Source organism: Lagenorhynchus albirostris, chromosome 1 (assembly GCF_949774975.1).
Source record: "Lagenorhynchus albirostris chromosome 1, mLagAlb1.1, whole genome shotgun sequence".
NCBI lineage: Eukaryota > Metazoa > Chordata > Mammalia > Artiodactyla > Delphinidae > Lagenorhynchus > Lagenorhynchus albirostris.
Genome location: NC_083095.1, coordinates 188,762,989 through 188,789,167, shown reverse-complemented (window position 1 = coordinate 188,789,167; position 26,179 = coordinate 188,762,989). Strand labels below are relative to the sequence as shown.

Here is a 26,179-nt window from a genome sequence, read left to right as displayed (position 1 = left end):
TGATGGAACCATCATTATCCTCATGGAATTCTAAATTACAGAGTGAGTTATGTTCTAATCTCCAAACACAGTTCTGGGATAGACTGAACTAGAAACATATGAATAAATTAGCAATAGGCCAATCCAGTCATTCACTCAACAAGTAATGGTGGCATCAAGCTCCAATGCTGAAAGGTACTGGGAGCTCCGAGTCATGCGGTAAAGACTAATCAAACATCTCCATAAATGGACCCGAAGCTCACAAAAGTAAATTGCTAAGAATGATACTATGGGAGCATGTAACCGACCTATCTTAATGGGTAGATATCTCAGCAAGTGACCCTGAGAGGAGATGTGAGGGATCACTGGGAGAGTACTAAGCCAACCCGCAGGGGAGTAACGTTTTGGTACATGGGATAAATGAGGAATGATCCTGTTGCTGGAGGGAACCTGAAGGCTTTGGAGGAACAAAACGGAGGCAGGGGCCAGATTACGTAAGGCCTCACAGATAAGCCACTTGAAGAGCAGTGGAAACCCTTTACAGGTCTTTTGCAGGAAGTGACACAATGAGATTTCAGTTTTCAAAGGACCCCTGGTTGTGCTAAGAATATCAGGGAAGCAGCAACTGTACTCTTGGGAAGACCTGTTAGGAAGGTACTGAAATCTAGGCAAGAGATGTTAGTACCCTGAATTAGGGAAGTGCCACTGAAGATGATAACGTGCGAACTATTTAGGGAATTAAATACCACTACACTGGAATTTTTATTCAAGATATTTTAAACTCTTGCTAGCCTCTCTGAACTTTTATCGTAGTTCTCTAATTTCTCCACTCGGATTCACAGTAAACCCAAATACATTAAACTGAGTGAAAGGACAGCATGACACCAACATGATACGGCTGGCAAACACATTTATATCACAAGATACCTCTCCAACAGACCCCAGAAACACTTTAAAAAGATACACATAGTATATTCCATTGCTTCCCACATGGTAAGGCAGGCTACTTACTGAAAACTTTCTAGACCAGGATCTTAGAAATCACAGATTTTAAAAGTTCAAATGTAAGATTTATTCCAGGAAGGACTTAAAATGGCTGGGCCCAGAAATTAAGGGACATTATAGTTTTAAAATTGGCCTCTGGCTAGTGATACAATGTATAAGGCACCCCTGAGAAACAGTTTTAGATATGAATAAGAGTTAAGGTTCAACTGAGAAATTTTATATGGAAAAAAATAAGCCCTAAAAATAGAAAGATGAGGAAAAAAAAAAGTTAATCCTGCCACAAGCATTTCTTTCTTCTGTCCATCTTCAAAAAAAACAGAACAAAAATGTTTCATCACTACAAAAAGATAGGAAGAATTTCTGAGGTATATTCCACAAAACCACAGCATAAAAGTTCAGACGATACATAAAGTAGAACTCAACAGATGTTCTAAAGTGGTGCATAGAAAATCTCAAGACAAAGGAATCAAGGAACATATTTTTATGGAATTGATTCTGATATTTCCCGGTAGACAGAAAAAAAAAGATGGCTTTTATTTCATTGGAATTGCATTACAAAGGAAAAATTCACTAAGGCAAAAAAAGTTCATACAGAATTTTCACAAATAGTGTCAAGATACCACTATGATAGATGAAAAGGAAAATTCAAAGACAGTGATAAAAACATAACTGCAACCAAAATTTTGGTTTTCAAGCCACTTTCAGATCAGAGAGAAAGAATTTTAATGTAAAAAATTACCTTTAATGTAAAAATCTTTAATGTAAAAATGTTAATGTAAAAACTTTCAGTAAAATAATTGATTTTGATTTTTGCATGATTCTACCTATATTTACTTCAAATGGGGGGGGGCGAAAAAAGAGATGACTTTTCAGGAACTCAACGTTAGAAGTTGGCTTACACAGTTTTGTTAGACTCTGAGTGATAACGTACAAATTTACCCAAAGTAAAAACAGACATTTCTGATCTTTACAACCAGGACTTAAAACGACTGCCTCAGATTATGGTTTATTTACCATATGAAGTCTAAGCTCCTTAAAGGAAAAGACATGTCTGTGGACCCTATAATACTTAGCATTATACTTTGTAAGTGTAAGTTTACAAATATTTGATACATCAACACCATATAAAATAAGTGCTTTTAGCAGAGCATTTCACAAAACTTACCACTGGAAAGGCCAAGACATTTTCTCTGGCTTAAAATTTTGATTATTAGAATGTCTCATGTCCCTCGCGATCGCAGAGAAAAACATGCAAAGCCATAGCTTAAATCCTACTTTTACCAGCCTGCTCCAAAAGCTCAAAGGCAGGTAAAGCAGGTAACTGACCACCATTTTAGAGTGCAGATAATCAGAAAGTGCCTCGATTTTTCCAGAGCTACATGAACACTGATTACAGAAACATCCGTACCAGAGCAGCGCTAAGTTCCCGCGCTACAGCACTGCTTCGCTTTCCGAGGGCTTCAAGCGCGGTGAAAGCAACCGCCGTATAACTGAATTTGTTCTCTAAAACTCCCGGTGATGTCACTCGGGGAGGCTAAGTCAAGAAGGGCTTCAGAAAAGCTGACTACGCATGGCGCCTGGAAAGGCACGTGGGGTCAGGGGGGTGGAGCGAGCACGCGCGGACAGGGGAGCTACGAGAGCTGAGGGCGGGGAGCCCGCCTTACCGAGCGGCGGGCTCCCGGCGGGCGGCCAGGCTCCAAGCGATGCAGACACCTTCCCCTGGTGCTCACAGCCCGGGGCGGCCCTCCCGCACGTACCAGGGCTGGCCTGTGTGACCCAGGGCTGTGGCACAGGTGATGGCGGCCACGCCCAGGGCACTCCCGTGTCGGGCGGGCGCGCACCTGCTCCTGGCTGGCCTGCTGGGGGGGGCGGGGTGCAGGTGTCAGGCTGTGTGGACACACGGGAGGGAGTCACAGAGAGGCCCGGTGATGGCTGCAACGCCAACAGCTTCTGCCGACAAGAGCCAGCCGGTAAAGTCGCTCTCAGATTCCGGATCCTCAGAAGCCGGGATCAGTGTTTGCGGTCGTGAGCGGCGCAACTCTGGATAAGCTGTCACGCAGCGACGGACAACGCGCACATACGTGAGTACGGAGAGTCCTCACTGAATAACACAACCCTAAGCTGTTGGAATGGTCTGGCACTGGGCCCCGGTCTCTGAGGACACTGTCAGCGAAGAAGCTGTTAGTAAAAGCCCTGCGGTGTTTCACAAGGTGAGGCGAACGTTACTGGAAACCAGAGGAAGGGGTATCCCCGTCAGGAAGGAGCAGACGGTTTACTGACACCGACCCCGTCAGGTGTGTGAAAAGTGGGCAATCTGCCTAATGAACTGGGCGACTTAGCTAAGGAGGCTTTCCACCAGAGAGCTGCAAGTGCTGCCCTGTTCTTCTGCCATATATGGTAAAAAATGAGAAGATGAAATGAAGAACCGTTATAGAGGAGCCAGGACGCGAAGGTCTGGACGATTTGCAGTCTCACCAGACTGAAGACGGTGCTCAAATTCAGGAATGGATTCTGACCTAAGATCAAATCCAGGGCTCTGACAGACAAACACGGCCTAAACACTACGCTGAGGGAGTGACTAGGAAGTCCTCTGTAAGACCTCAGAAAGATCCAAGATGATGTCTCAGAGTACTCTTCCGTCAGACCAAAGGCTGCTACACAGAACTGTGTGCTTCAAAGATTCTCTCACTCAAACAATAAGGCTGTGAGGAAGCTTAAGGGCGTTGTCTCAGCAGGAGCTCGAGGTAGTAAAAGGCTTACCTCAAAGAGGTTCATGGGCGTGGCTTTTGGCTAGTGGAATAAAATTAAATAGAAGACCAATACAACGCATGGAAGACCCACAAAGTTTTTAAAAGAATTATATAGACAGAAACATTACCAGCTTGAACTAATGGAGATAAGAGACAATACAAAATGAGAAGAGGCCTTCAAAGTCCTAAAAACAAGTTAAGGGCTTTGCTGGCAGGAAGCAAGTTAAGAAAACCCAGTAGCAAACAGGTTAGGTTCTACCTTCGTGAAAAAGGAAGGGTGAACCGAATGCCCAAAGGGCAAAACTGACAGCTTGCGTGAATTATACCCGGGAGTTGACACTCAGCCAAGGAATTACCATCATTTGCCTGGCGGGATTTCAGAAATGCTGTGGCCCAAGAACTCCCCTTGAATAGGAACGTTTTATAGCAGTTATCCCAAGCCTGACCCAATACTGTATACTGGTGGTGGCAGAGGGTGGGAGCAGATGTCTCTTTAGCTTCACAGGTTGAGAGGAATTTGTACCTGAGAAGCTATACGTAATGAACTACATTTGAGACGCCTCAGCTGTACCTGAAACCAATCTGGATGAGATCCTTACGCTGTAAGGGGACGAGACTTTTGGGGGCTTTGGGAGGGAGGGAGAGTATTCTGCATGTGGTCAACTGTGGTAGCCAGCCTCCAATGATCCCTGTCTCCTGGCATGCACAGCCGTGTGAGGCGCCCCCTACACTTACCAGGGTTGGTTTGTGTGACCAACAGCAAGAGATAGAAGTGACGACGTGTAACTTCCAAAACTAGGTCACAGAAGACTGTGTGTTCTCTCTCTCTTTTGGACCCATTCCTCTGGGGGAAGCCTGCTGCAGCCCTACTGGGCTGCTGTCCCAACAACTTTACTGGGACTCTGTGAAAGATCCGGGGCCAGTATCACCCACATAAGCTGCTCCTAAGGTTCCTGGCCCTCAGAAACCGTGTGAGAAAGTTAAGTGTTCGTTGTTTCAAGCTACTAAGTTTGGGAGTAATCTGTTATGCAGCAACAAACAACGAATACAGGGCTGAAGGAGGGGAAAGGGGAAAAACTGGGGATGGAGGCAGCGGTCAGATCCTGCAGGGCCCAGGGAACCCCACTGAAAGGTTTTTGCATTTTATTCTATCAGAAAAAGGAGCAATTTAAGAATTTTAGATAGCAAAATAACAACCAGACTCAAAAATATCATCCTGACAACTTTGAGGGGGGTGTAAAATTGAAAACTAGAGTACAGAGACTGGTTAAAAAGCAATTATAAACCTTTCAGAATTAGAGCACATCCTAATCTTTTAACAGAAATTCTTAGACCCAAACGCACGGATGTACGTGAAAGAGCAGCCTCCAGAACTAAAAATCTGTACAGCACAGAGAACTATATGCAATATCCTATGATAAACCATAATGGGAAAGAATATATTTTAAAAAATAATGTGTGTGTGTACGTGTGTGTATATATATATTTATGTATATACACATACGCACACACACATATATATAACTGAATTGCTTTGCTGTACAGCAGAAATTAACACAACGTTGTAAATCGACTATACTTCAATAAAAAAATTGATTAAAAACGTTTAAACATCTTTTAAAAACAGAACCAAAAATCACTAAAATGTACAGAACCTGTTAAAAAGTACAGAAAACATTTTTTTCCAGCAAATTCTTTGAAACACATTTCATACATTTGAGGCTGGGAAACCAAGCATGTATTTAAGTTGAGAAAATAATCCATTTGAGTTGACTTCCTTGACATGACTTAAGACCTTGTTTTTTGATACCTTGCTTATTATCTCACATTCTGACATAAATACAACTAGATACGTATAAAAAACATACCCACTCACTATCAAAACACTCCATATCAAAAATCATTTGCTATGATGGAAATCTGTTGAAATTTTAAAATCCTACCTAAAAAACACATTTCCATCCTTCAAGGACAAAAATTAAACTAAAATAATAAGTAAAAAAGATCCGGGCTTCCCTGGTGGCGCAGTGATTGAGAGTCCGCCTGCCGATGCAGGGGACACGGGTTCGTGCCCCGGTCCGGGAGGATCCCACGTGCTGCGGAGCGGCTGGGCCCGTGAGCCATGGCCGCTGAGCCTGCGCGTCCGGAGCCTGTGCTCCGCAATGGGAGAGGCCGCGGCAGTGAGAGGCCCGCGTACCGCAAAAAAAAAAAAAAAAAAAAAGATCCAAGCACTTACTGTAAGTAAAGCACCACGCTATACACTTTACACAGGCTCATTTCATTCTCATACCACACTTAGAGAGACCTGCGGCAAATGTAAGTAACACAGACCACAACTTAGCTCGTGTTTTGAACCCAGCAGAACAGCTGTTTTCAACCCTGTCAGACCCAATGCTCCCTTTTTTCACATTACTCCACTCTTCTATTTATGCACGTTTTAATATAATCAATCCAAAGATCTAACTGCAAAACCAAGTGGAAATTAAAGGAAAGTAAGTTATAATAAAATACTATGTGTTTCAACATGTAAATAATTGGGATATGTACCCAGGAAGACCAAAGGAAGTAACTACAGAAGCTGAGATGTCTACAGAGAGCTAAAAAACCAGACTTTTTGCAGGCCTGTACTACTGTTGACTCAAATACCACTAACAGTGTTGATAAAGTTATTACTATTTCCAAAACGGTAACAGTGACTGCAAAAGTTCTCTACAACATAAAGTACAACATTCCCTTACTTTATATACAGTTGCAGCCCTGGAAATGCTAGCGTATACCAAAACTACACAAAAAACACTGTACAAGTAAAATGGAATTAGGTTCTTGACTCAGATAATCTGTAAATGGAAATCTCACCAACTGGGATGTTCTGCGGGACAGTCAAAAAGTCAAACAGGCAATTCTTTGTTTTGCCGGGCTGTGCTCTGCGTGGTGGCACTTGCATTGTTTCTGTCCCCCAAAGCACCTCCCCCAAACCTGTGACAATCAAACCCCCCCCATTTTCCAGAATGTTCTGAGGGTGAGCGACTGGTGCAGTGTTGAGAAGCACTGCAGAGGAGGGAGAGTTCTCAGGCGCTCAGTAACAACCGTAAAGGCCCATTTCCTGGGTCCTGAAACAGGCGCGCTGAACAAAAGCTCTTCTCTGTACAGATTATTACACACCTGAGCGGCAGGAGTGACAGGCCTCGGAGGTCATCGGGCCAGTGTCTGTCTGGTGGGGCCGCCCCTCCTTTGGGCTCTCCCCCCGTCCCCAGCGGCAGGAAGGGATTCTGAACCATCTGTGCATCTGAGGTTGGCCGGATAAATCCCATTGTTCTTCACACCCATTACCAGAGTTCACGACTTGACAGCATCACTCTAGCTCTTACTACCACTCTGACCCAACGTCCCCTAATCTGACCCAATCTTCTGGTCTTCCCCCCTCCCCCACACTTCCACTCTGTTCTCTAGAATAAGACGTATCAGTAAACTCCTCTCCACAGTCTCAGCCTCTTTCAACGTTCCCTCATCCCCTTGCTCTATTTTAAGCCTGGCAGTGTCTTCCAGAAGCAGCACTCCCGGAGCCCTTCCAAGGAGAAGCTGTGTATCTTCCCACATCCCACACACTTACAGATGGGCTAAGTGTCCTCCTTGCCCGCCACTGCCAGGCCACACCATTCCTCTCCACTGTCCTTTCAGAAACCCTAACCCCTCAGCTATTCACACCCTCACTCCCTCTCCCCGGAGCTGCCGTATCCACTCTGTTGCTCAGGCAGAGCTCACGGTCGTCTTCTCAACTATTCCCACACCTTCGGCATCACCCTGAGTAACGACGTCTACGTGGACGACCCACCGCTGAAATCGAAACTCAAGCATCCCTCTCTTTAACTGGCACCCTCCTGGCTCAGGCTCCCCTGTTCCAGCACGGCACCCCTCCCCCGCAGAGCCATCCCAGTGTGTCCGACCACTTCCCCGGTCCACACCAGCTCCCTGAGGCCTTCCTTTCCCTGCTTAACCAGTTTGGATCCAGGTCTATCATGATCATCTACCTCACACATACTTTTAATGCCCTCATCCCTCTTTCCCCCCTTTGTACTTGCTGGGCAAACCTCAACCCTAGAAAGACCTTATTATATACCTGCTTTATTCTTGAACTCAAGTTGAATGCTTGCATTCAACTGCCCAAGTGAGCAGACTGGTCTCACTTCAAATGATCACAAACCCTGAGCCCCCAGCTAGCCCATCAGTCCTGTTACACTTCTCTAGTAGGTGAGCTTCCCACACATACCTTCGTCTCAAGGCCCCCCCTTGCTCTCAGGTGATGACATCACCTCATACTGCATACAGGCAATAGAATCATAGAATAAATACCCCACCCTCCCACTGCCAACTCTACCACTGGTCATATCATATCCTTCCTTACTTCTAAAAAGGAAAAAGTACTTCTGCTTAAATCAGTGACCAAGCCCTCCATGAAAGCAATCCAGGAAAAGATAGGAAACAGTTTTTAGGAACAAAGTCCTCGAGTAGGAGAGGAAACAGGATTATTTCATCCTTTTTAATGACATCATTCCAACGATTACACTAGTTCTAGTAACTTGTTTATTTATAATAGCCATTTTAACATTTTCGTCTACTAACTCTATTACCTGGGTTATTTCTACATCTCTTTCTGTTGATTAACTTTTCCCTTAGTTATTGGTTAGATTTTCCAGCATCTTTGCATACCTGGTGATTCTTTTTTAACTGGATGCCAAGCACTAAGTTTTATGTCGTAGGATCTTTTAGTATTCCTCTAAACGCTGTGGGGCTTTACTCTGGGACACAGTTATCCGAAATTAGTTGGCTCCTTTTGAGGCCAGCGTTTAGTCTTTATGAGGGTAAGTCCAGAACAGTTTAGTCTAGAGCTAATTTGGCCCTACCACTAAGGAAATGACCCTCTGAGAACTCTTATCTGATGCCCTCTGCATTAGGAGGTCTTTCCACTCTGGTCACTGAGGACATAACATATTCCCAGCCCTGTGTGAGCTCCCAGAAATGTCCCTCCTACTTCTTTCCAGGTGCTTCCCACCCCCCCGCCCCCAGACAGGCTCAGATCAGTTTTTGGCTAGAGACTCCAGGGGACCTCTCTGCAGACCTCGGTGCATCTCTGGTACCTAGCCCTGAAGCCACTGTAGCCTCCCCAAACTGAATTCTCTGCCTCTTCAACTCCAGGAGGCTGGCAGGCTCTATCTGGGGCCTCCCCTACCTGCGCCTGTAGCCTGGAAACTCTCTAGGTAGCGGCCTGGGCAATGGAGGACTCAGCTTTGCTTCCCTACTTTGCGTCTGCCTAAACTTTGTAACTAATTTTTAAAAGAAATGATTTGTTGATGCCCCCAATCCCCCCCAGCTATTTTTTCAGTGCCTCTTCCCAGCACAACTATTCCAAGGAGTCGTCTATACTTGCTCTGACCCTTTTATTTATCTTTCAGCATTTCTTCTATTCCACTCAGGCTTTCCTTCCCACCACGCTGTCAAAATAGGCCAATGGCACATATCTAATCAAATCAAACGGTCCCTCTCCCCTCACTCATCTTCTCCGTGGACGGACTTAACCAATGTCCTTCCTTCTTGAGACACCTTTACCCTCACTTTCTTCCTAATTCTCTAACAGCTCCTCCTCTTCTTGAGCCTCAATGAACAGCTTTAGAAACACCTGTAACCCAAAGACCTTCAAATTTATCGTAGAGCCCATGACTTCTGAATTGTGCACCTCTAGTGCAGATTGCTCTAATGCTTACATTCTTGCGTACCCAGCTAAACACAAATGAGTAAGAGGCACTTCAAACTGAGTAATAAATCCATCCTTTATAAACCCTCCCTCCCCCAAATTTCCCTACATCAGGAAGCAGGGGCCTAATCACCCATCCACCCAGCTGCTCAAGGTAAAGATCAGGGATTAATCCTTGATTCTTTCTCTCCGTCTAGTACATTCTAATCTGTCAGCCAAGTTCTGTTGGTCCTACCCGCAAACTATACCTCCAGTTTATCCATTTCTCTTCTTCCCTACCACCACCCTAGTTACAGCCACTCTTGCCCAGTACGACTCATTCTGCACATGGTAGAGAGAATAACCTTGAAAAGACATAAATCGGATCATGTCACTGCCTTGCCTGAAACTCTCTAAAGGCTTGTTACTTCGCCTCAAAACTACCCCAGCTCCGTGCAGTAGCCTGCAATACCTCACCAGATACAGGCCCCTGACTGGGTCCTCTGGGTCCTCGTACTGCTCAACCCTCTTCGCTGCCCTCCGGCCACACTGGCCTCTGTCCCTCACCTGGGCTCCCTGCATCTGCAGTCTCTCTGCCTGGCACGTTCTCCATGCAAGCCTTCGCAGGGCTGGCTCCTCCCACTTCAAGTTTCAGAGCCACCGTTCCTTGACCCTCTGCACAAAGAAATCTCTATCCTCCTCCTGCCACCTGAAATTCTATACTGTCTTGATCCACCACCACTTTCATTCATTCGCTTTTTGTCTGTTTTCCCATTAGAATTCAGTCATTCAACTAAACAAATACTGAACACTTACTATGTGCCAGGCACTATTTCAGGTGCTGAAAAAACACCAGTGAACAAAGCAAACAAAAAGTCCTGCCCTCATAGAGCCTAGGTGCTAGAATGTGAGCTCCATGAAAAAGGGAGCTGTTTGCTGACTGTCGGATCCACAGAGCCCACAGGAGGCCTTAGTTCACTGTAAGTGCACAATAAATATTTGCTACAAAAGTGAATGAAATTGGATTTATCTATATTTTCTTAGTCTTTGTACAATATACCTCAAAAATCTTCACTTAGCCATTAGAACAATGATCAAATTCTTGCTTTAGACTTCAAAACAGCCATATTTATATTTTGTTTCCCCTTCAGACTCTTATTATCTTATATGTAAAGCACAAATTTGCAACCTTCAATACAATATTCTGATTCTAATTTCAAACTCTCATAACAGTAAAAGCATTCTGTGACTACTGCAGCCGACTTATATTCTTTAAGTGCTTTAAAAAACACAAGCCTTCTAGACTAAACTGGAACCAATTATCCATGCACCCAGGTTACCTTTACCTCTGTGTAAACTGTGTTTATGTAGAGTGCAAATGAAGCCATCAACTAATTAAAGATGTAATGATTACTCTAAAAACACATAAAATACATGAGTTAACAGACCTAAATGCACTGGTAACATAATATGCTCACTACTACAGGAAACTATCACGGCCCTACTTCATCTTGCAGTTAAGAAAATCCGGGTGTGTGAGAGCACGCAAGCACGCGTGTGCACGCACACACACGCGTGTGCACGCACACACACGCGTGTGCACACACAGTCAGAAGCTGGTTGAGGTCTCAGGTCTAGTAACTCCCAACTTGATGCTCTTCCCAATTAATAATTACCTAAATTTAAAGACACAACGTTTCACAACTACATCATACAATCCTCTGAGGATAGACAACACATCTAACAAATTTATACCAGACAATCCTAAATACAAGGGATTGTACAAATGTAAGTAGTTTTGAACAGCAACAAAAAGCAAGGCCATCGTGAACATTCACTTAGTATTTGGTAATAATGAAATGCATGTGTACAGCATTTTCACGGATACCGTCTGATTCACTCCCTAGAGCTATACCTCCCTCAATAAGGTAGGTCAGGAGAGCGTTGGCACAGGAAGAAACTAAAGTTCATCCAGTAAGCTTAACTGACTTGTCAAAGGCCACAAATGCCAAAGTACATTCTTCTCAGAGGATATACAACTGGTACTTGTGATTCTAAGATAATCAAAATAATTCATCCCAATATAGAAAGAAGATTTGAACCTTTAGTAAATCACCCACAGGATATTTCAAACCTCAGTTTACCTTTGCCCCTGGCTTTACCCTAAGGCTGCGTCATACTTCTTCAGCCAGCACTTGCTATACGGAAGGAAATTCAACCAAAATGATTTGCTTTAATAATGTGTTGCAAAACTCAGCAAACTGTCACCAGGCGTATCTGAAGCTGAACCAACTTCTTAAGGATAACCTCCATGACAACAAATAATCGAAGAAGGGCTTTATCTTTTAAAGAACTGATTATATCCCTACTCATCAAAGAGACAACTAAGATCATGGGTCACAGTAGATTTATGAACAGCACGTTTGTTTTTGATTTTCATCTACCTACAGTGGGGCTGGTGGATGAAATTCAATTCATATATTTAAAGGTGAAAAGTTAAGTATCCACTCTGTTTAAAATACCGAAATTGCTCAAAATCATTAACTATTATCAGAGGCTTTAGTAAACTTGACCAAGATAATGGGCAGAAGTCAACAGTTAAGCTTCAAGTAATTCACTGAAAGTAGTTCTAGCAAGTTGTTTAAAACATCTGAATCACTTCTTTTCTCGGTGATTTCCCTGTAAATTGATTTATTCTTACAGAGGAGTTATTGTAACATATTAATATAAGTCACACTTCAAGGGTTCAAAAGCTTACTTTAAAAGTAAAAGACACTATCTAGTTCTGCCTATGTATTTATTTCATACTTTCATACTACTTTTGCACTTGGAGACTCAGAAGTCATTTTACTCCCAAATTACAATATAAAATTCTCATTTCCTTGTGGGTTGTCTTCTTCTAAGAAATAGAATCACAAACCATACCATCATTCCATTATATAAAATGCTACCCTCTACTTTAAAATTACGTTTTAACCAATTGCTGATAACAACTACCCTTAACTTTTCAGAAAAATGGAATCACATAGTCAGAATCCACACCTTCATCTCTTGCCATTATGTATGTACATAGATACACATACATCTTCCATCTGTTTCTCTCCCATTACTACTACTACAGACCACAATATGGTCGAATGCAATATATAGACTAAACTAAAACCTACACCTCCAGTTTATCCAAACCTAGTCGTAGATTCTATTAGGAATGGCTAGTTTAATATTTAATCCTATCCACAAATTCATGAACCTGTAAGCACAGATTATTATTCTTTATTTACAAGATTTAAGCTCTCCTGTATTTAGATGGCACTTTTAATTAAGTCCTGTTGATTAACAGAAAGAAAAGGTAGTTCTGCATAAATTCCATTACAGATCACAAGCACCCACAAAACACCATTAGACACATAAGCCCATTAGTTTTCATTATTGTTTTATAAGAAAATGAAGTCTAAGTACAAATGGTACTAATCCAAAATAATAAATATCAAACAGCACACCGAAACAAGAGCTAATATTAACACTTTAGGCACCAGGCCCTACAGTTTTCAAGAGGCTCCTTTTGTAGGTAAGAGCCCTCAGTCTTCCCGAGTTGCCGATTAATTTTTGCCTTTAATTTTTCTTCTCTGATTAAGTCTATGTAATAACTTCCATACTGATGAAACCAAAATGACTGCTGAAATTTCTAGAACAGCAAATCTTAACCTTGGGTTTTCTGCCTTTATCGATACCTTGAGAAACTCATGACAAACATGAATTTTGTCCCGAGAAAAATATACTGTCACAAAACTGTATATGCGTATCATGGGAATTCACTACTTCTAGCATCATTTCCACATAACCCTCAGAACCCAGCTGATACACTCAAAAATATCTTGGGCAGGACAGAAAGTTGGAACTAGACTTCATTATTGCTTCTCAATTATCTTTGACTTAAATTATTTGCTACTTAATGGAAAACCCCAAATAACCTCAATTCCTTTCTAATTCAAACTAGCTGTAAAAATTAAGCTTTGCTTCTAGTACAGGTGCGACTTCACATATTTCTTTTCACTTCCAATGCGGTGGACAGAATGGAGGAATCTAGATTAAGGACTAAGAAATCTTGGTTTACAAAATTTTAAAGGAAAGAAAGGATTCTTAGTTTCTGTCAGAAAAATCGGACTTTTAAACGTATCACTTAAAGTGATTTAAGCTTTTTATAAAACGAACTAGATTTTTATCGTTTTGAAAATGTAGTGCTTAACTACTTTTCCTCTTAACAGAGATATGTACGTATTTCCACTTTAACCCCTAATTGAAGACAAAAAACACCTACCTGTCTACTTTATAAACTTGGTTTTCATAACGTTGTATACTGGCCACTAATGAAGGATACAGTTTGAACAGAGGAAAGACAGGGGTCTGGGACTATACGTCTGATTAGAACACTATTAAAACCAGGTGTTGGACTGCGACGGCTGGGCCCTACACCCAACAGTCCCAAAGGTGGCTGCGTAGGGCAGTAACAAGGCGGTATCATCATTAAAGGCGGTATCATCATTAACGTTTTAATTACCGTCACACTTCCTTCTCTTCTCCTCGGCTGGAGAAGAGGTTAAGCCTCCACCCCTTACAGTATATGGAGTCACACACTCTGGCATCCCAATGAAAAAAGTTAAACTACTAGAGGAACCAAGCAGCTCCACTTTGTTGAGTATCACTTTAAAACCAACTTTTTCAGAATGTCTTTGCTGAAGTGAGAAGTAACCATAAAGGAAAACGTAAAGCTCCAATTGTAACGAAAACATTCAATTGTACTGATATCTTGGAAAAACTACCCTTTCATTTAAAGGTGAAGCCATGGCACTAAGTAGGATATTTCAACATTTCTAACCTTAAAGTTAAGATTATAATCTTAAAATTAAAATGGTAAAAAATTAAAATGGTGCAACCTCTGCACCCCCATGTGTTTAAATTAAGGGACTTATTTCATATTTAGAGCTGACATCCTATTGATTTCCCATGATCTGAAAATTACTTGTTATTCATTAAATCAAAGCCTTTATCAACTGTTACTTTTTGATACAGCAAGTTACAATGTATCACATTATACCGATTGAGACACTGAATCTCTAACATCTATTTGGCAGTCAAGTCCTTCAGTTTATTACAATCTGGAGTTATTTCTCAATCCTCATCAAAAAAGGACTAACAACTAAGTTCTAAAGTTGAGTATAATTCATGTTTGGAGGGGAGGAGGGGACTTCTACTGAAAGTTGTTTCTTAAAAATTAAGAGGCATGCCTAATTAAGGCAGTGCGTTCAGCTTAAATTAAAATTAAATGGGAATACTTTAATAAGTGTTATTTTCCCTGTGTTTAGACCTAGCATTTCTGCCACGTTTACCACAGAAACAAAATATGGTAACAGTTAGCAGGTACAGTTCACATGACAATTTTCCAGATATGTTTGATCATAAAATGCCTTCTTAGTGAGGTGACATATATACAATACAGTCCTCATCTAATTCTGCCCTATCTTTCATAATCAACATAGGATTACACATTTTCTAAACCAGACACTCAATTCAGGTTTCTAGATCACTCCTGACCCTGACATGTCAATCGGAGGCATGAGTTCGCCTTTATAAGAAGCACATCATTCTTCAGCAAATTATCAAAAAGTTTCTTCTCCTCAGGCTAACCCGGAATTCAATTACCTTTAATTGTGCTTGGCATACATTTCAGCGCTAACATGCTACTTTCAATCCTATGATCTACAGAGCCTCCCCCCACCCCCACCCCCGGCCAGCACGAACCGCAGGACTGGACAGCAGCTGTTTGCCTGGGACTGTTTACATTCTTCTGTTCAGTTCAGTGTCTATTCCTGAAGTCTATGTTTCACTGGTCATAGTTTTGGTTGGATGTGAAGTGAAACAAATTCTACACGGACAATGGGAAAAGTCAGTCTGAAGGGGGAAAAAAAAACAATCCCTCAAAAATAGGGACTCAACATGTTAGAAAACAATGAACTACAAAATGTCAAAATCATTTCAGTGAACAGAAATGATCCGTAAAAACCTAATAAGCCTTGATACTTCAGTTGAGCTCAGCTCTGATTTCAGGTTGGGGCCCTTGGGACAGTCCAATGTGCTCCGAGGAGCAAGACTTCACTGAATTTCAAAGTGTACTGCAGGGTTATCTGTTCTTATCAAAGCTCTCCCCTTCCTCGGCTGCAAAACAGGAACTACCAATTAATTTCCAGGGCAGTGGTAACGACGACACCCCCACTTGAAAGTATTACCTGCAAAACTTGGAAACAAAAATAAAACCAAAAGACGAGATTCTGCAGTCACAAGTACTTTAATTTTTAAAAACAAATCACTTATTTAAAAATAAACAAGCGGCACCATTCTACTCTGCCGCTGATACAAGGAAAACGTTGAGAGGTGGTGTCTCACAGGCAACGTGCTAAAGGTCAGGACCGCGCTGGACAATCTCAACTACTCCACACGCTAAGACGCTACTCTCGGAAGGAGCACGCGACGGTCACCACTATTTGACTTTGAAAGGTCAAACAACCCAAAGAGTATAAACAGCTTTATTTTTCGAAATCGACATTACAGAGCAGGATTTCTGCATTTAGAAAATTCTTACAGCACCAAACAGAGGTATGACAGAACGATTTTCCACCACAAAACTGTAGCACCAATCCAGCGACTCCTCGACTTCCTGGAACTGTCAACACACTGCCCCCTGTTTAAGTGGCTGTACCTGAAAACCAAGGTATGCAATTCCTTAGGGTGAGAAGCCATCAAGTGACCCTGCCAAGGACCTGGGGGAACGAGGGGAAGAGCCTATTATCCGTGGGTCTGAGCCCAACTTCCACGACCAGGGAGAGCTGCCGCTGCGGTACGGCGTTCGGGAGCCGTCGACACTTACATGCCGAAGCCCACCCAACCGAAACACCTCCAGGTTAAGATTTCTAGGAAGGGGTTCACTTAACCTGAGTTCGGTGGCGGGTAAGAAAGCAAGCCCTCTTCCAACAGGTAGATCTGTTAACACCTGCTTACATGGGGTCCTTTCTCCCCTAGCTCGAGAAACCCAGCCATCGGGCGGACTCAGGTTTTATTAGGGAAGCAACTAATAACGTTACAGGCTCCAGAAGAGCCACGTAGTACCCTCCCCCAAACCCGCAACATATTCTCAAGGATCAAAGGAAAAGTCAGGAGGAGGAGTCCGACCAGATAGGACTGGGGAGGGATGGAGGTACAAGTCCCACAAAGAGGACGCAGCACCTAAGTCGGCTCCGGGCGGCTCGGGAGCCGCGACCTTCCGCGGCAGCGCTCCCGCCGCCCCCGCCCGGCCCCTTGGCGGCTCCACGTGGGCCGCGCCGGCCCCGCCAGCCTCCTCGGCCGCCGGGAGAGCACGGCCCCCAAGCGCCCGGAACCTGCGCTGCCGGCGCCGGCGGAGCGCGAAGGCCGAGCCGGCCCCAGAGCGCCACCCAGCGGCCCGCGGAGAGGTCTGCAGGCGGGGCCTCCGCGGCCCGGCCGCCGCACCCCCCGCCGCCCGCCCGCCCGCTCGCTCGCTCGCTCGCTCCCTCTCCGGATGCACAAGGCCCAGCCCAAGCGCTCCGACCACAAAATGGCTGCCGGCAGCCTCGTCACGTGACCCCTTTGTGCCTTGCGGGCGCCTGAACTCCGCGGGGCCCGGGTCCGAGGGGCCGGGGTCAGCGGGTGGCCCAACAGGAGGCCCCGCCGGGCCGCCGCGGCCGGGGGGAGAGGCCGGGGGCGGCGAGGTAAAGGCCCCGCCGGCGACGGGAGTCGGCGGCGGAGAGAAGATGGCGGCCATTTTGTGTGGGTCTGCGCTCCGCCGCCGCCGCCGCCGCAGGCAGCGGAGGGAGCGGGGCCCGGCGGTGGGTCGGACAGGGGAGTTAACACGTACCGACTCCTCTTCCTTCTCCATTCCGGTGGGCATCTGCGGCACGGCCCGGTTTATCGAGGCGTATTCGTGCAGGTCGGGCAGATCCTCACAGCGGAAAACCGGCAGCGGCTTCGAGGCGTCTAGCGCCCGCGCCCGAAACGACAGTTTACTCATCTCAGGCGCAGCAGATACCTCTCCGCTCTGGGGAAACGGCCCCGGCCAGCGGGATCATGGAGAACCGGGGGTTCGGTCCCCACTCGCCCGCCGCTGCCGGGGACTGGAGGGGCGGAGCGCGGAGCCCGCCGTCCGGGCACTCAGAGCCGCCGGGAGGTGGGAGGCCGAACCGCTCCGCTCCTCTCTCGCTCGCTCTCCTCAATACGCCATGGCCAACATGGCGGACATTAAAACTCCACTGTGCGCTCTTCAGCCAACCCCAGCCATTCCCCACACTGCATCGCGCAGCGGCGCGGGCACGCGGGGGGGGGGGCGCGGGCTCGAGGCCGGGCGCCGGCACGGAGCGCGCGTCCCGCCAACCCCCGGCGCCCGGCCCCGCTCCCCGCGCCGGGCCGCCCGGCCCCCGCCCCCACGGCCGCCAACAGGCCGGGCCGGGACGCGCGGGGCCCTCGGACGCCGGGGGCCACGGCCGACCTCCCCGCCCTGCGCGCCCGCTACCCGCCGCCCGCGCTCGCTCCCGCCCGGCGCCGTTGGCTGACAGGCGAGGGTGCAGGGAAGCGACCGCCCCTCGCGCGCCGGCTTTCGGCGCGGCGCGGCGGCGGCGGCGGCGGCGGCGGCGGCGGCCCGGGCACCTGTCACTGCCCGGCGGCCCGGCCCGGCAGTGGGAGAGCGGGCGCCCCCAGCCCGGGCCGGCGCGGCGCTTCAGGTCTTATGACGAAAATGCAGACGGCATTCGCGGCAGGATGCTACTTTGCCGGAACTTTTACCAGCCATTATCTTTACGTCTAATGAAACTCTGGATTGTATTTGATGGGCTCCGCGTGGATCCTGTGTCAGTTCCCATCATTGCGCTCCGTGTAAACAGGAGGCGTCCTACGTTGCTCCAAAGTAGGGCTTTGGTGGGTTTTTTTTTTTCATCCTGCATTTTATCGACCCGCACTCTTTTATTGTCATCGAAGCAAAGAGAATAATTATTATTGGACACCGTAACCTTCAGGGAAAATTTTTTTAAAGCAAGACACTTCAAAATTTGAGAGCCGGATGATTTTTCTACACTGGAAGAAAATGCTGCTTCAACATAGCCATGGGTTGACACTTATAATTTGTCCTCTGAAAAACTTTATACAATTGAATTATATGAAGACCTATAATGCTCCTGTCAAACCAAAAAAAGAAGACTTAAAAAAAGAGGAAAAGATGTATTGTTAGAAGAGATTTAGATAGATGTGATGGCTACCATGTGGCTTATATTACACACGAAAATGAGTATCTAGAGAGCTCTTTGCAGCAGAATATTTTAAAAATCCGGAAGACTGTTGCGGTGGTTTTAATAGGTTTGACAGCAAATTTTCAAATACTTGCCAAGATACAAAAATGTCCTGTATCTCCACTTTTCTCCCCGGGGGATACCTAGTAAAAATGATCACTATTCTTAATTACTGAATTGGATGGGAACTGTTATTGGCTTAAGGCACAGAAACAAAGTGCTATCTTTCAGGCTGGCTTCGCTACCACCCTCTGGGGTGGGGAGAAAACGGATTGCAGGTCGCCAAAATTATCCTCAAACTCTAATACTGACAGCTCACCTCCCATGCAGCAGATGGACATTCATCTACATGTCCTATACTAAGACGATGCATTTATTCATTCAGTGAACAAACATTTTTTGAGACTTCACGGCCCTCTAAGTATGCTGCTAATTACTCAGCACCCACAGGACTCCCGGAGGAGATTACATGGTGGGAGCAGGACCGGCGGATGGCAACTGCCACACCTGGGGTAAGTGTGAGGGCGAGAGCTCAGGCTATTTGGAACCAGGCAGAAGTGGCACCCAATCCGTGGGGAGTGAGTGGCTCTAATGAAAGCATTCAGGAAAGGCTTTTTGGAGGAGATGATATCGGGGTAAAAACTGTGTAGGGTAAGTATGGGCCAAGGTTGCAAAAATGAAGAGGAGAAAGGTATCTTGGGCCAGGGGAGCAGCACGTGGGAAAACCCAGAGCCCTGAGTGGGTGTGTCACCTTCTGGGATCCTCACCGCACCGTGGACCATGACACTTAATTAGCCAGGTTGAACAGTTCCGAAAATACTGGCTGGATATTAGTACAGTAGTCCTCGCCAGCCTACTATATTAGATTTCTGAAAATCCTAGTAGTAGAATTCGGTTGATTGAGGAACCTAAGAACTAAAATAGAGTCTTAAGTCATGAGTGAACCACCAAGAAAGTGAATATATATATATATATATAAAACTTTCATTAAAATAAGAGCCTATTGATAACATTCTCCATATCCTAGACAAGTAATAATGGGCACTATACGACTAATTTCCTGTTCTCTAGAAATTCTAGACTCACCCTCCATGGCAGGTTCAGAGACATGCTTTCCAATTCTGCTTGCCTTTTGCAGGTGATCTGCCTGCCGAGAGACATTTTCTTTCTGCCACCGGTCCCCATCCAGCTCAATGCCCTGGATTTCTGACTTGTAGGTCTTACTTGCTTCCCAAAGACCCACAGGCTGGAGTCCCAAGCCTCTTACATTCAGTTCACTTCCCTCCCTCCTATGGGGCAGGAGTGCAGCAATAAAGGCTCTGGTTTAATTTTCCTCAGCATCCTTTATCCAACCCAAAGGTCCCTTGCAAAAATGGCTAATCCTGCACTGCCTTTCACTTTTTCTATTCCCAACTCAAACTTCCCTTTTTTTCTAAGTACCCACAACAAGAATGAGATGACATTCGCCATGTTGCAAAAGATACATACTAATGTAAAGCTGTATGTACTAGCCTTTCCCCAAAGGGAAGCTTTGGGTTGGGAAGGGACGTGCAGTATTTAAAACAGTTTTGATTCACGCCACAAATCTTTATTGAATAAGTAGGCAACACACAGTACGATCATGGCGGGGATACAAATAAGATCCTGCTAAGGGGTCACCCCGTTAACAAAATGACCATGACCAGGCAGGATGGTGGCCTGCAGTGCTCTGGGAGTTCAGAAAGAAGGCAGTCAGTTCCAGGTGGGTTGATCAGACATTATGGGGAAGATAGCGTGTGATTCGGTTCTGAAGGATGGCTAATATTCCAACTGGTAACGGGAGTGAAATGGTAGAGGAAAAGGTCTTCATGGGAGAGGGCAACTCTATGGACAGAAAGCGGGGCAGAGGCTACTGCCAGGTGTGTGTGGAGATGAGAAGGTGGACTTGGCCAGGGTTCAGTAGGAGATGATAACAACACAGGTATAAGATAAAACTGGCAAGAACCTGGGTGGAGGGAGAAGGAGTAGAAAGGAAAGAGACATACGTTTTAACGGTAATAATAATCGCTTATAAGATCATCACCTTGCAACGTGATTCATTGCGATTGATCTCACATACAAAACGTCTGCTTAAACAACAACGAGAATATGTCAAATGCTAGAGCGCTGACGCTGCACTTTGCTATAGATGATAAACCTGAAATGCAGCTCTAGATATTAGTTTATGCCCAGTATGTGCCCAAGTCCCATTAAATGCTCTTTGAAATTGTTTCTAGGATTTGCCTCCTTATTTCCTTTCCCACTGTCTTCACCATCACCTCAGCTTTCATCACGTCCCACCTAGAAACAACCTCCAAGTCCAAGTCTCCTTGATTTCGCTCCTTCCTTCAATAAGCCTCGATGCAACTCCTACTTTATAGGCAACGGGGCTAATGCTCTCCTAACGGTGGCTGCTGGGAACCAACGGTGGCTTGTTGAGGCTGTGGATCCCTGGGGATATGACGATACAGAACAGACTGCCCTTCAGGCATTCACGGTGCAGTGCAGGCCCCCAAATCAGTGAACCTGAAGCCCCACTTCCATCTGTATCCTCCTTTCCCCAGCTCACTGATTCATCTTGCTCATTAGATAGAGCCAGTTTTTTTTTTTTTTTTTTTTTTTGGCATGGCTGTCGAGGCCTTATAGTTTTGCCTCACTCTCTCCAACATCATTTCTCCTTACTGCGTAAGACAAAAAAGCTCTTCACTCTGGATTTTACATCTCATCACCAGCTTTAGAAATCGGCCAAGTCTTTCCTGTCTCCAGGTCTTTTCTTTATTCCTTTCTGTCTATTCTCCCTGTCCAGCTTCAGACCATCTACTTCTAGCTACTGAAATGCTACTTCACAGGCATGTTTTGAAGATCAAATGAAACAATCCATGTCAAGCATTCATACGGTCTCCGGTCCACAGTAAACATTCAATAGATGTAAGCTACTGCTGTTATCCTTCAAAATGCAACTCAGTGATCTTCCTTCATGAAATTTTGACGGCGTCACTTCTCTGGGTTCTAATTTCCTAATCTGAAGAATGAGTAAGTAGTTAGGTGAATTCAAACTAATTTTTAAGCCTTCGCCAATCTTTCTCATCTCTGAACTCCTATTAGAGTGTTCAATCAGCAAGAACGGTAACTACCACTTATCGAGCATTTACTATGTGCCAGGCAGCGCAGAAGTACTTTTTTTTTTTTTTTTGTGGTTCGCGGGCCTCCCACTGCTGTGGCCTTTCCCGTTGCGGAGCACAGGCTCCAGACGCGCAGGCTCAGCGTCCATGGCTCACGGGCCCAGCCGCTCCGCGGCACGTGGGATCTTCCCGGACCGGGGCACGAACCCGTGTCCCCTGCATCGACAGGCGGACTCTCAACCACTGCGCCACCAGGGAAGCCCTGAAGTACATTTTAAATGCATCATCTCACTTAATTTTCAATATCTATGAGGTGCCTCCTGTTAAGAGAGGTTGCAAGTTCTGCCTCTCAAAGCTGGTGAGAGGCAACGCTGAGACCAGAATCCCTGGGATCTGACTCCAGAGTGGAGCCCCAGAAACCAGATGATAAAGTGAAGTGAGGCATGAACTGGGAGTGAGCCGAGAGAGAGGCTTGGCAATCGGGGCAGGAGGCAGAGAGAAGGAAAGCGGGACGTGTTGGGCCACCGATTGCGTTGTTTCTGAGGGTGGGAGAGGCGTGGGCATATTTGTTTGCTGACAGCAAAGAATCATGTAAATGGATTAACTTTAGGACCGACTTCCTCTGAGGTTAAACTCTCAGAGAAGAATTCCAAAGAAGATAAACTCTCATTGATGGGCCAAAAGATTAAAAATAATAATAATAATAAATCCTGATACCAGTTTGGGTAGCAGGAGTCCAGATTCTTCCCTCCTTCAAGCATTCAACAAATATTTCCTGGATGGTTACAGACAGCTAGGCAAAGCCGTTTGTGCAGAAGAACAATAATAAACAAGACATGATCCCTGTAGCCTCACAGAGCTAAGAATAAAGTAAGATACCACGCTTGTATTTACTTGGGAAATGTGCAGTTAATCTCTTCAAGACGTGTGATGCACAATGATCTCAACATTAAAAAAAATGATACAGTGCTGTAATTGAGAGCATTGTGCAAAAGTACGAAATACATCTTCACCTGCAGTAATCATTTTCCTTCACTTTCTATTTTCATAATAAGCTATAAAGAAATGGCATCAAATAATTCTTCCAAAATAACATTTAGGAAAATAAAAACTGGGAGCCCTTTATGATGTGTTGTATGTTAGAAAGTAAATGTTGAAATTGCGTTGCAGCATTTTTTTTTTTTTTTTTTTTTTTTTTTTTGCGGTACGCGGGCGTCTCACTGTTGTGGCCTCTCCCGTTGCAGAGCACAGGCTCCGGGCGCGCAGGCTCAGCGGCCATGGCTCACGGGCTCTAGAGCGCAGGCTCAGTAGTTGTGGTGCACGGGCTTAGTTGCTCCACGGCATGTGAGATCTTCCCGGACCAGGGCTCGAACCCGTGTTCCCTGCATTGGCAGGCGGATTCTTAACCACTGCGCCACCAGGGAAGCCCTCGCCTTTTATTCTTTTAAGGTAGAGGCAGACTGTTTCTGGATATATTCTGAACTGTTTTTATGTTATACAAAACATAGTTCTTAAATAGTATGTACAGAATTCCATGCATAAATCAACTCTGTAGAGAAATCAGCAGTTCGGATATTTCTTCTGTGACCCCCATTAAATATGCTGCAACGGGGGCTTCCCTGGTGGCGCAGTGGTTGAGAGTCCGCCTGCCGATGCAGGGGACACGGGTTCGTGACCCAGTCCGGGAAGATCCCACATGCCGCGGAGCGGCTGGGCCCGTGGGCCATGGCCGCTGAGCCTGCGCGTCCGGAGGCTCATAATAAATATATATATGTATTTATATAAATAAATATAAAAAATAAATATGTATTTGGTAGTATTTATCTAAACTGGATTTTGTTAAATTACTGTTTTTTTAATATACTTATTTATTTATTTTTGGCTGTGTTGGGTCTTTGTTGCTGCGTGCGGGCTTTCTCTAGTTGCAGCGAGCGGGGGCTACTCTTTGTTGCCGTGCGTGGGCTTCTCATTGCGGTGGCTTCTCGTCACTGAGCACTGGCTCTAGGTGCACGGGCTTCAGTAGTTGTGGTTCATGGGCTCAGTAGTTGTGGCTTGGGGGCTCTAGAGCACAGGCTCAGTAGTTGTGGCGCACGGGCTTAGTTGCTCCGCGGCATGTGGGATCCTCCCGGACCAGGGCTCGAACCCGTGTCCCCTGCATTGGCAGGCGGATTCTTAACCACTGCGCCGCCAGGGAAGCCCCTTAAATTACGGTTGCTTTATTTAATCCAGTGACTGGCACTTACTGATAGACACTGTCTGTAGCCTACGTGTAGGTCCAATGTAAGGCGCAGAAGGACATAAACGAGAGGGAGGAGAGAGGGAAATGTAGGAACCTTTAGGTGCCCTACAGTCTTGAGCATATGAAACATACTACTTGAGTGTTACACAGATCAGTATGGTATAAATGGTACGTGAGGGGTGAAGGGATGAAACTTAGAGGAACAAGAAAAAAAGCTGTTTAATGAAGTCGAAATTTATGTTGAAAGATTGAAGTCAAAGTTACCAGTGGGTGATGGACAAAGAAACGTTGACAGGGAGGAAGGCATTCAAGAGAGAGACTGCGTGAACTGCCTTTGCTCCTATGACCCAAGGAAGGAACTTATTGCTATACTCATCTGAAACGTAATATTAGCGAAATAAAACTTTTACTTTCACTACATGTATTCTTCTTTATGACATTTTGAGTAACGTTGTGCCGATTGCCGAGATAAGCACTCCGGGTCCGGTTCCTCCTCTCTTCCAGAGATGCGAAGGGCAGGTGAATGGTTTCAAACCTGAGGAGTGTGGTTATGGGTGTGAAGAATGATTCATGGAATGAGGAGAAGGGGCCGGGGATGGAACCGCGGGGAACACCAACATCTAGAAGACAGCAGAGGCGGAAGGGCCAGGAGAAGAGCAGAGGAGGCTGGGAGAAGCCAGATGACTATTCAAGGCGGCGATCGATGAGGAGGTCCCTGGAGACGCAGCAATCCCGATTGCCACAGGACAACGTGGGCGGAAAACTGAAGGAGTCACGGGCTGAGTGGTGCCTGAAACGTGCTCATCAGTCATTTCCCAGGCAAGTCAAGCGAGGTCAAGTGCCTCATAAGTGCCTCCTTACGAGACTTTTCTAGGTACTCGCTCACAGGAGTGAGAGCACCCTGAAGGCAAGGAAATCAGCTTAGCCTCAGGACAGCTTAGCCTAGGGACATATCAGCAGCACCGCGCCACCACGTGACCCATTAGAAGAGAATATATTGCGTTATTTCTCGAGTCCTCACAAAATCCTGGTGACAGGAGGAAGTGAACCACATCTTCCATCTTTAAAGTTGCAGAAATAGTAAACAAACGACCAACCTGACTTGTTGAAGTGAGTTATTGACAAGAGCATACGCCACACCCAGATCTTAAAATTTCTTCTGAATTAGGTTTCTCAAACACTAGGCTCATTAGCTACAAGCAGCACAAGGACACTGTGGTAACACATATATTTGGATATATATTTTGGTGTTAATAGATTTATTCATTAGCCAGTTAACTTTTTGATGTTTTTATTCCCTCCAGTCTTTCTGGCTTTGTTTCTGTTTTTCACTTTCTTATTTTATAACATTGGAATAATACTGTATATTATTTTGTGGTCCTCACTTCTCAGTGTAATTTGAGATAGTACCACCTCATTAAATATTCTTCCCAAATGTTAGCTTAGCGTTTTTTTCAGAAGTATGTTTCATAAAACACTAATCCCAGAAGTTATGTTCTAAGATGAGAGTTCCATATAAAACCAATAAGTGAGGGAAATACTGCCAATTATATCTTTCTCTTTAAAATACATACAGGCTCACAATGTATAGGCTCAAAGAAGTCCTGCAGAAATTTATTTACTTAGAACAGTATTTTCCAAAGTTATCTCACCTTGCAACCCCTTACCATGCATATACTATCAATTATTACCTTTAGTTTTATAAAAGCACACCTTGGGAAATTCTAACCTAGGCAATTCAAGGAAATAGAAGTTTTATCTGATCAAGTTATCTAATTACTTAAGAAGTCTCACATGTGAACTTTGAAAAAACATAAAGTTCTTATAAATGTATCTTTATTAACACTTCTTAAGATTTTTATCCTGGTAAAAACAGTGCAAATAAGACAGGCACTAGAACAGAGCAGGCTGCTATACTTTGGCAATATATTTGGTGTTTAATACTAAATTAACTAAAATATTTAGCTGCATTTCCTTCCAAAAGTGTCTCCACT

The 26,179-nt window shown here is 45.1% G+C and overlaps 1 protein-coding gene and 1 long non-coding RNA gene across 4 annotated transcripts in view; one reads left to right on the top strand and one right to left on the bottom strand.

Annotated features, from left to right (window-relative positions):
• The window catches only part of EPC1 (enhancer of polycomb homolog 1), a 94,930-nt gene that overhangs the window by 50,067 nt on the left and 18,684 nt on the right, over nt 1–26,179 (bottom strand). For 2 of the 3 annotated variants that reach the window (XM_060162680.1, XM_060162687.1), the window contains exon 1: nt 17,387–17,879. The exons of the other annotated variant lie outside the window; for it this stretch is intronic. In XM_060162680.1, coding sequence (XP_060018663.1) covers nt 17,387–17,539 — 153 coding nt within the window. In that variant the 5' untranslated portion in view covers nt 17,540–17,879. Of the gene's footprint in view, nt 1–17,386; nt 17,880–26,179 lie in introns of those variants that run through there. 3 annotated transcript variants of the gene reach the window in all.
• Nucleotides 18,170–24,600, top strand: LOC132527279 (uncharacterized). The gene is made up of 2 exons (XR_009542934.1): nt 18,170–19,318; nt 24,433–24,600. It is a non-coding gene; the product is annotated as an uncharacterized LOC132527279 (long non-coding RNA).